General features: G+C 38.2%; 1 protein-coding gene across 7 annotated transcripts in view; it reads left to right on the top strand.

Moving 5' to 3' along the window:
* The first annotated feature begins 4,086 nt into the window (after positions 1-4,086).
* The window catches only part of kaznb (kazrin, periplakin interacting protein b), a 207,496-nt gene continuing 200,434 nt past the window's right edge, over positions 4,087-11,148 (top strand). For 2 of the 7 annotated variants that reach the window (XM_073876096.1, XM_073876094.1), the window contains exon 1: positions 4,087-4,322. In XM_073876096.1, the coding sequence (XP_073732197.1) occupies positions 4,247-4,322 (76 nt within the window). In that variant the 5' untranslated portion in view covers positions 4,087-4,246. The remainder of the gene's footprint in view (positions 4,323-11,148) is intronic. The other 5 variants (XM_073876097.1, XM_073876095.1, XR_008638822.2 and 2 more) reach the window with 3 other exon arrangements.

Below are 11,148 nucleotides of genomic sequence, written 5' to 3'. Positions count from 1 at the left end.
ACGAGTATTGCTATTTCACATATATAAAATATGTGTTTGTGTGTATTTCGGTAGCTCAGCTGGTAGAGCAGTGCAAAATGTCATTCAATTCCAGAAAACACTGGTCTGGTATAAGCTACTAATAAACATTTAACTTTAATGCACTTAATTACGTGTTGTAATATTAATCTGAAGTATCCACAGACCGCTGCTTACCCTCTACTTAAAAATAAAGGTGTTACACAATGCCATAGAACAGGTGAGTTGTTATAACTTATAAAATTAAGTTGACTTTTCTCAACTATATTTTATAAGTTGTGACAACTCATCTGACTTGTAAATCTGAGTTGATTAAACCAAAAATTTTAAGGTAATTTTAATTTAAAGTATTTTTTACAGTGTACATGTAAAATTTAAACATGGATAACGATTGTTTGTAGGTCCTATGTTAGTTCAGGTTCATTTAGTTCTCTACAGTAAATCACTTGGCTTGTGATATTGCAGTGTTCCCGTTGAAAGCTTGATCTCTCCAGCAGGACGAGATTATGACTGTTTTGTATTCTTGCTGTCAGAATCTCATTTTAAACCAACCAAGTGAAATGGACATCTTTTTTGTGTACTCCTTCTGTTGTAAGTACCCTTCAGTGTGTCTGGCTTCGCTTGTCAATATTCTAACAAAGAAATTAATATTGAATATGTTCTCATACACAAGGTAGTCGATCCTTGTGTAGCAGGGCGAACATCTTGTTTACGCATTCTTCATGCCAGGGTGCGGGTGTTTATGGTTCCTCTGTGAGCCTGTGTTGTGGTTTATGGTTCCTCCATGCTGTGCATTGGAGAGAAGGGATGTATAATGCTGCTCATCCTGACAGCAAGAAATATTACCACACTTAATCCTGATTGCTGTGCAAGGTGGCATAGCCCTAAAAATGCAGCTTCATGCAGGTTCCAAGTCTCTGTACTACAGAAACTAAGATAGAGAAAAGCTAAGCGGTGCATATACACATAAAGCACAAGGATTGTGACCTTTTTTACTTATTAAACCGAAGACTAATTAATAAGGTAAAGAAACAACCCCGAATGACATCATTGGAACTTGCTAACATCTCTGTTAATGAGTCTACTGTAGAAAACACTGAACACGCAGGAAATCCATGAAGGAAGGCACTGCTTCCTAAAAGAACAATGTTGCAAAAGAGCACATTGGTACTCCACAGTGGTATTGATTAAATGTTTTGTGAACTGATGAAACTAAGATTGAACTATGTGGAAAAAACACACAGCGCTACATCTGGCATAGAAACAGCACTGCATATCATTATGAAAACATCATCGCAACTGTAAAGTAAGGTGGAGGAAACAACATGATTTGGGCCTGCTTGGCTGCATCCGGGCCTGGCCAGCTTGTAATCATTGAGGGAAAGATTAATTCCCAAGTATATCAGACAATTTTTCAGGATATTGTGAGAATGTCTGTACGTCAGCTGAAACTGTATAGAAGGTGGGTGATGCAACAGGACAACGATCCAAAACACCGGAGCAAGTCCACAACAGAATGGCTTCAGAAAAACAACCCTGCTGAAAAACAATAAAACCATTACAGAAAATTCTAATGGTTTCTATTAAAATAACAATAGGAACCATTAGCTTTTACCATTAACACCACTACACTGTAGTCTGTTTTGGGCCATATTCCATTAGAACCAATAGAACCAATACATACCGTTAGAGACCAACAAAAAACAATACACTGTGCACTGTTAAAAATACTTTGCTGCCTTAAATTTTTTGAATCAACTCGGATTTGCAAGTAATTTCAACTTACTATTATTTATCTTGACTAGAGATGAGTTGTTATAACTACAGGTGAGTTGTTATAACTTGAAAAATTGAGTTGACTTTTCTCAACTGTATTTTGTGAGTTGTGACAACTCATCTCTGTTGACATGATTGGGAAATCTGAGTTGATTTAACAAAAAATTTTAAGGCAGCAAAGTATTTTTTACAGTGTGTGTTTTGGGCCATATTCCATTAGAACCATAGACCGTAAAAAAAATATTAGAACCAATAAAATTCCCAATAAAACCATTAGAATTTTCTGTAATGATTTTATTGTTTTTTTCAGCAGGGAAAATCCACCCTTTGGAAGTCAGAGCCCAGACCTCAACCCAATAGAGATGATATGGATTGACTTGATGAGGCCCATAGACATGTGAAGTCCACAGAATATGACTGAGCTAAAGCAGTTCTACCATGGGCTAAAATTCCTCCTCAATGATGTGCAGGTCTCCTCAGCTACAGGAAGCGCCTGTTTGAGGTAGGTTATTGCTGCCATTTTGAATGTTGATTTGTGTTCAATATTTTTTTTCAGAATTTATTCAGAAAACCATGACATTCCAAAAGGTTCTCATTTTCTTGGAACTGTATATTATGAGAGCATGATCATTGTTTCCTTATAACTAGGTAGACTGAGGATGTGTTGTAAATGTGAGTGTTATCCAACAGATCTCTACTCTCTCCTGTTTAGAAACAGTTATGTTCGTCTGCACGAACGGCTGCGCAGACCGAGCGGTCTTTTGACGTCAAAGTACCGCGTGAGCCATTTGTAACCATGGCTACCAAACGGGCTGCGCAGCGTTGGCGCTAAAGTTGAGCGAGCCTGAGGGAATTAAATTCAACGTAAAGCTGTGAAACTCCCAGTGCTTCCTGTTATAACGCCTAATTTTGCTTTTACAAGGTAATGTCAGTAAGATCACTCTCATCACGTAAAATCATGTTTATGTATGTTCTTGTGGGAATCAATCAATAGCTGATGTAGCGGGTTAACAAATGTTTCTCCATCCTGTTTTATTTATAAAAATTCAGATATAACGTTAGCAATTAAAGTGCTATTTACGGATAATTTAAATGAAATTCCCTCGTTTTATGAGGAGCTAGGCTAAACGAAGATGAACTGACGGTTAACTTAGATGTACGTTAGCCTCGAATGTAGCCTAATTGTATTTAAGCAAATGATGCTGTTTATAAAATAAGAATAATTCATGTAATTTATTATACCAAAGAGTAAATCTGTATTATCATCTTTATTGTTCAATTACTTTTATTTCTTAGCATATTATTTGAAGCATATAATTTTTAAAAATGTGTGGCGCGCCACCTAGAGGGACGACGGCGTCATTGTAAGTGTGACTGTCTGTATTAGTTCCTAAATTAGAGATAAGTCAACATTTTGACTTCCCATCATAATTTCTACCCAAGAAAAAAATCTAGAGCTTGGCTTAACTAGAAAGATATATTTGTTATAAAAATAAGCAAATTATCAGAAATATCTTGATTTTTAGTCGAATTTAATGTTTTTTTTTTGTCTAATTTTAAATCATTTTCAGTAATCTCAAGACCCCCTCATGGATCCCGGTGCCTCCTCTGGTTGAAAAAGTCTCAAGTCTTATCACTTCATTTAAATGTAATATGTTAATGATACATATACTGCAGTTGGTTTCATCTTATTGTGACAGATTTATTAATTAATATCCAATTTTCAACCCTATTGTCCACCAATTGTCATTTGTTTTAAACCCTTTCACCAATCTTAGGTGTGTCCCCTGTGAACTTTTCTTTCTGACCACCTCTCTCTCCTCCACACAGAGAGAATTAGAAGTGGAGCTGCAAGAGTTGCGAAAAATCTCATCCCCGCAGCGGTGCTTCTTACGAAACAGATCGTCAGAGGAGTTAGAGAAGGGAGAGAGAGAGATGAAAGGGAGGGGTAGAGCCGAGGCAGAGCGAGAAGAGAAGAGTCAAAAGCATCCGATCAGAGCACAACAATCATCAGTCCGCCCTGAGTCTGGGGGACCAAAGCTTTCCCGCTCGGCAGGACAGTGTGCAATAGACCCGGACCTGAACTTAGCTACAGACCATAAGCTTCCTCCGTACCTCTCTTAACCTGGAGAGGACTGCCAGCGACGCACAACCTCAACACATGATCACAGAGCGACTGGAAAGGCAAGATATCATTGCTCTTATTCTTCCTCTCTTTCATGCTTCCTCTTTCCGCGCACGCTCACGCAGTCACACTCTCTCATTATCTTGCATGTTGAATGTGGCTATTTCTCTTTACTGAGACCTCTGTGCTATTCTTAAACAGCTGCAACAGTGCTCCAGCAGCTGCTGGTGTCAAAAGACGACTGAAGACAGAAACAAGTGCTGTATCTTTTCCGATCTACCGTCGTGACTTGCTGCTCACGGACTGGTCCAGTGGGACATCCCAGCCATGGAGGACACGCTTACCTGTACTCCCACCACCTTTTCCCAGGTGTTCGGTCGTCAAGGACAGTTGATGCAAGCTAGTAAGTAATCTTATGACATACGGACCCGTGTCTGTCCTATTGGTTTACTGTTATACATTTTGAAGTATCAGATCAAGCCCCCTTCCTTTTAGTGTAATATAAGTAAGATGACAAGCTAAGCATTTTACAAGGTTATTTCGACAGTATTTCCTACCCTAAGGCAGAAAAATGAAATTCAGACTGACTGAGCGCTTGCTTACGTTGTGTAAAATCTCTGCTGGTGAGAACATGGTCCACTGCAGTTCCTGATCTCTTGGTTTAGGCACCCAGCATGCACAGAGAGTAGCAACCCATCTTCCCTGCTGCTTTCAGTTCTCTAATGAGCTGCGCAAAGACAAGAAATGTGACTGCTGATGTGGATCTTGCTTAGGGATGTTGTGATCTTAATAAGTCAGTCATGAGGGCTCGGATAGGATTAGGAACATAAGAGTTGTCAGGGATTTTTAAAGTACATTGTTATGGAGTAGCTCACCAGCGTGCAGTAGTTCCTTGACGGCTTCATAAATTTTATACTCCTAAGCCTTGATAAATTATGCATTTTATCGATAAAGAAAGAAGAAAGGAAAAAAGGAAGGAAGGAAGGAAGATTCTAGTGCTATAGAAAGAATTACTGGATCAAGCTGGTCTGTAACTTGTGTTATTCAGACTGTACTTCTGCATTTAATGAAATCTTATATGGCTAATGTGACAGAGGTCTGTAAAAATACTTATAATATTTCTGAACTATGTAATGTCATGGTCTAAAAATAGAGAAGCCACGGATGGAAATGCTTGTTATGTTGTTCTCAATATTATTTTATTTAGCACTTTTCATGAAAATATTCAACATTTCTTCTATGAAAAGAGAATTTTCAATAAAACTCACATAATTGATGTGATCGCATAGTTTCGGTTATTCGGTGACATGCCTTTTAAAGAGTTCGACAATACCTGTGGCTTTCGGCAATATCTGTGGCCTATATCAATACATCATCAAACCTCATTTAAAATTATATTTAAGCAATCGAATAAAGGATATTCACAGAACAGTACTGTAGTATCACAGGGCTCAAAATTAACTTTTTTATTTGGTAGCACTGGTGCTCCCAACTTTAAAGAGTTAGGAGCACCTGCAAAAATTTAGGCGCATCCATCCAAAAATTAAAAAGCACCACAACTACAATGTAAATGTTAAAGGAATAGTCTACTCATTTTCAATATAAAACCATGTCACTACCCCAACCAAGAACTGCTGACACATCCCTCCACCATCTGTGTGCGTGCACGCAAGCGCCGGAGCGCGCCGCCACGCCTCGACAGCATCCAGCCCAGCCCCATTCACTCAACCGCACCATCCAGAGACAAAGCCAGAAGTGACCAAACACATCAGCGCTTTTCCTATTTAACACCAGTAGTTATACGAGCAAGTTTGGTGGTACAAAATAAAACGTAGCGCTTTTCTAAGCGGATTTAAAAGAGGAACTATATTTTATGGCGTAATAGCACTTTTGGGAGTACTTCGACTCGGCGCAGTAACACCCTCCCTCTCCCATTATGAGAGTGAGAAGGGGAGCGGACTTTTCAGGCGAGTCGAAGTACTCCCAAAAGTGCCATTACACCATAAAACATAGTTCCTCTTTTAAATCCGCTTAGAAAAGCGCTACGTTTTATTTTGTACCACCAAACTTGCTCGTATAACTACTCGTCTTAAATAGGAAAAACGTTGATGTGTTTGGTCACTTCTAACTTTATCTCTAAATGGTACCATTGAATGAATAGGGCTAAGCTAAATGCTATCGAAGCGTCGCAGCGCGCTCCAGCGCTTACGTGCACGCACACAGATGATAGAGGGATGTATCAACAATTCTTAGTTAAGCTAATAACATATTTTAATATTGAAAATGAGTAGACTATTCCTTCAATGGATTTGTTTTATTAAAAATAAAACACCACCACCGGGCTTTACACGTCCTATGGCCAGCATTTAAAAGTTGGTATTCTATTTTATTTTATTTTATTTTTTGCTGCATAAATTCCTGAATTAATACCCAAATGCTGTTGAAATAGTATAGCAGCAATAATAATTTAACAATTACAGGTAACATGATTAAGATTACATAGAAAATTTAGCAAACACGTAAAACACTGATTAATTGTGACATTACAAAAGTGACCCTAATATAGAAGGTTTTTTTTTTTTTTTTTTAACATTGCCTATTTAGTAGTAAAAGCATCCTGGTAATGCAGTTATCAATACCAATATATATTAGCATACCATCAGCATTGTCGTATTCCACAGCAACATGGACCACAAGGATGTTTGTTGAATGTCCATTCACCAGCGCATGCGCACATACACCATCAAACACACTTTGACAGACAGGTCGGTGTCTCCATCAATAAACACATTTGTCATCACACGTCTTGTGTTTTTGGCACTTTCGCCATGTTTAAGCAAGGTACGTCTGCCGCTTAAAATGTTTTGATTCTGCCATTAACGCTGTTTTACAGGATTTACAGTAAACACAGTAAGTGACATTTTCATAGCGGAGACACTCAAAATCTTTAAGCCACTCTCTCTGAAAGGTTTAACGTCAACTCGTATTTTCCGGTGGTGGAGTTACATTTGAATCCGGATCGTCGTCAAAAAATACAGTAATAACCTTGGCTGTAATCGGCTCGCTCTCGTCATGCTCGCGACGCGTCGTCTTTTCACATTTCCGCGCTTCACGGCAACAAGGAATGACTGACGCTCATATTAGCCAATCTGCGGTCTTCATTAAACGCAAGAACTTAATGGTGAAATTTGATTGGTTATGTATTGTTGGAGAGAACACTGAACCTGGGACAGCGCCAGCACGCAGGATCACAATCAACTCGCGTCACAACAAAATGGGCAGTCGCACAAATGCTCCCAAATATATTTTAAGGTCGCACAGATTAAATTTCGGTCGCATATGTGACCAAAATGGTCGCAATTTCGAGCCCTGTATCACTATTATTTAAACAGCAGCTTGTAAACTGCCAGTAATTTGATGTTTTATTCAGTGTCTACACATTAATGTGGCACTTAGCAGAGAGATGCCATGCTGCCAGATCAGCATTCAAAAGCACTTGATTTCTCAATTGAGGAGTTTAGATGCAAATGCCACTTCAGTCAAAAATGAAATGATGATACTAACCAAATTCTCTTAGCGCGTATCAAATATTTTCGCTTTAAAATATTAAATCTGCCTAATCCCGGCCAGAAATACCAGTTTGTTGGCAGAATCTAAGGATTAGTCAATTTTCTTAAAAAAAAAAAAATCCAGATAATTTACTCACCACCATGTCATCCAAAATGTTGATGTCTTTCTTTGTTTAGTCGAGAAGAAATTATGCTTTTTGAGGAAAACATTCCAGGATTTTTCTCATTTTAATGGACTTTAATGGACCCCAACACTTAACAGTTTCAATGCAGTCCAAAATTGCAGCTTCAACTCAGCTCCAAAGGACTCCAAACGATCCCAAACGAGGCACAAGGGTCCCATCTAGCGAAACGACCGTCATTATTGGCAAGAAAAATATGCACTTTTAATCCACACCTTCTCTTCTTCCACCGGCTGTGTGACGAGCTAGGACGACCTCACGTCAAAAGGTCACGTGTTACATAAATGAAACGCACATTTGCAGACCATTTTAAACACTAAACTGACACAAAGACAATAATTAATATCATTCCACATACAACAACATTGGAACGGTCCTCTTTCTACACACTCGTAAACAACACTGGGGCGTAGTTTCGCATACGTCATCCGTGACCTCTTGACGTGATGACGTATTACGCGAGGTCATGCTGGCGCGTCACAGGACCAGAGGAAGATGAGAAGTTGTGGTTTAAAAGTGCATATTTTTTATTTTTCTTTAAACTGTTAAGAGTTGGGATCCATTAAAGTCCATTAAAATGAGAAAAATCCTGGAATGCTTTTCTCAGAAAACTTAATTTCTTCTCGACTGAACAAAGAAAGACATCAACTTTTTGGATGACATGGTGGTGAGTAAATTATCTGAATTTTTTTTAAAGAAAATGGACTAATCCTTTAATAGTCTATAAAAAAATGCTCATTTACAAGAAAACATCTCAGATGCACGTAGAGGGTTTTGCATATCAGCTGATTTTTAAAAAAAAATGATTTCCTGAAATATGAGAGATGTTCTATTCTGCTTCCTGAGTTTATAGTACACGTCCCTTTGCCCTTATGTTCTTGATAAATGCTTTCTTTCCAAAGCAGCTCATAAAAAGTGCATAGCCTGTTCATGCCCCTGATATAAGCTGAGTGCTAAGGCAAAACCTGAAAGCAGTAGTGCTGCTGGGTATTGAGATGTCTTTTTTTGTTCAGTGTAATGCGATCGGTAGCGTGAATTTATATCGAGTGTAGATGACAAACCAAGGACATTGGTTTTATGATTTTAATTCTAAAAAGCTTAATCCACAATTAGACATGTGATCGAATTGTCCTTAAATAACATTCCTTTGGGTGAGAGATGCATTTAAAGGGATAGTTCACCCTAAATTTTAAATTTTCTCATCCTCATGTTGTTCTAAACCTGTATGATTTTTTTTTCTAATGATCACTAAAAAAGATATTTTGATTATTGATGGTAAGCACACAACTGATTAAAACCATTGACTTCCATGGTATGAAACACAAATACGATGGAAGTCAATGGTTACAATCAGCTGTGTGCTTATCATCATTTAGCAAAATATCTTCTTTTGTGTTCATTAGAAATTCAAACAGACTTAGAACAACATGAGGATGAGAAAATGATGACAGAATTTTCCTTTTTGGGTGAACTATCCCTTTAAATCACCAGTATATAATTTTAACTTGATCCTAATATGTCTTTTCATCTTATTTTAGGTCCATAATAATTCAATATTGCATGTTTGCAAGATAATTAATGAATGTGGTGTAAAATAAATATTGCACATTGACTTGATAGATTGTTTGATTGTAGTTCCTGTAGTTCGACTTGTACAACAGCAATGTCATGGGTACAATTCTTAAAGGGACACTCCACCTTTTCTGAAAATATTCTCATTTTTATAAATAAAAATATTAGATTTTTACCTTTTTGAAATCCATTCAGCTGATCTCCAGGTCTGGCTGTACCACTTTTAGCATAGCTTAGCACAATCTATTGAACCTGATTAAACCATTTAGCATCACGCTCAAAAATAATATTGATATTATGCAGCAGCCGAAAATAGTCCCCTTAGTAACTTTCAATAGGGGACTATTTTCGGGCACTGCGTAATATCCCTACGCTTGCTGCAGCCATGTTACTTCAGCAAAGTCCTTGATTATTACGTCAGAATAAGAGTATAGTTCCTAGCCATATCTGCCTAGAAAATCTCAACTTTTAATTTTCTCTCGGTCTTATTACACGATGTAACTACAGAAGAGTCAAGTTTTAAATAGGAAAAATATTAAAACTCTTTGGTTATTTTTTAGCATGATGCTAATGGTCTAATCAGATTCTATGGATTATGCTAAGCTATGCTAAAAGTGGTAGCGCCAGACCCTGAGATCAGCTGAATGGATTCCAAAACGGTAAAAATCAAATGTTTAATTCTAGGGGAGCTGGAAAATGAGCATATTTTCAAAAAAAGTGGAGTGTCCCTTTAAGGTACATTTAAAAAAAAAATGTAGGCGCATGGCTTCCCATACCATTGTCACACAGATGACACACAGCTTCATCCGTCATTCCAATCCAATGACCACACCATCTCTGCTCGTATCTCTGCTTGCCTTATAGACATCTCTCTCTCGGTAAGGGAACATCATCATTCAATTCAAATTTATAGACCTAAAACTGCACAAAAAATATCTGGAGCATCACTTTATATGGTAAAGCCCTACTTCATTTTTGACCCTGCTGGGGTTTGTTGGTGGGTTGATGGGTGCTGAATTTGCTCGGATGACAGTGTCTGTTTTCTCTCCAGAAATAGAGAAAGTATTTATAAATAATGCCCTTTGTTTGCTTTTATCAGTGAACTCATTAGCTGAGCTCCAGTGTTTGGTATGCAGGAATGTATTAGTGTCAGGAGCATTTGTGATATCGCCATGATTAATATTCTGCATGTGGCTTTGGAGTATTGAAAGCCTCTTTACTGAATTTGTGTTTTTGAAGTGCCTGAAGATGAGACTACTCGTATCTGACTCTTAACACTGAAACTGTATTACCATCATGAGTGAGCACACACACACACACACACACACACACACACACACACACACACACACACACACACACACACACACACACACACACACTGTCTCTCTTTTCGCTTCAATGTCTCTGATTCTGAATCATCCATAATAATAAGATTTTGTAGTTTCAAACATTCTGATTTGTCATTCCCTCTAAAGGCCCCGGACGTGGGTTTTTCTGAAGTGTCTGCCTTTATAAACAATGAACTGATTCGGGGCATCTTTTATTTCTTCTCTGAAATCAGATTTTTCTTTTTCATTTGCACGAAAGGCTTGCAGCAGGGGGTAGTGTATTTTGGTACACTTTTCCCTCGAAAATGTTCTCTTTCAATGCTGATCAAAGTGCCCTGGAAGTACCCATACTTTGAAAGATCATGTTTTGAGAGATCGTCTTTAAGCAACAGATTTCATTGGCATGGCGAGCCGGTGCTTTCATGTTCTGTGATGATGTTAAAATGGGCATGCATGAGCATGGCCGAGATCCAAGTCTATGCACTTACCCGCCGACATCCAGACGGTTTTGGCTGACGTTACGGACATGGCTGGATGATACAGTTAGTGCAGGCGTGTGTTTACTGATGTTACTG

The sequence above is a fragment of the Misgurnus anguillicaudatus genome, chromosome 14, assembly GCF_027580225.2.
Source record: "Misgurnus anguillicaudatus chromosome 14, ASM2758022v2, whole genome shotgun sequence".
In the NCBI taxonomy this organism is placed as follows: Eukaryota; Metazoa; Chordata; class Actinopteri; order Cypriniformes; family Cobitidae; genus Misgurnus; species Misgurnus anguillicaudatus.
Note: the sequence above shows the minus strand (reverse complement) of the source record. Positions and strands in the feature narration are given on the sequence as shown.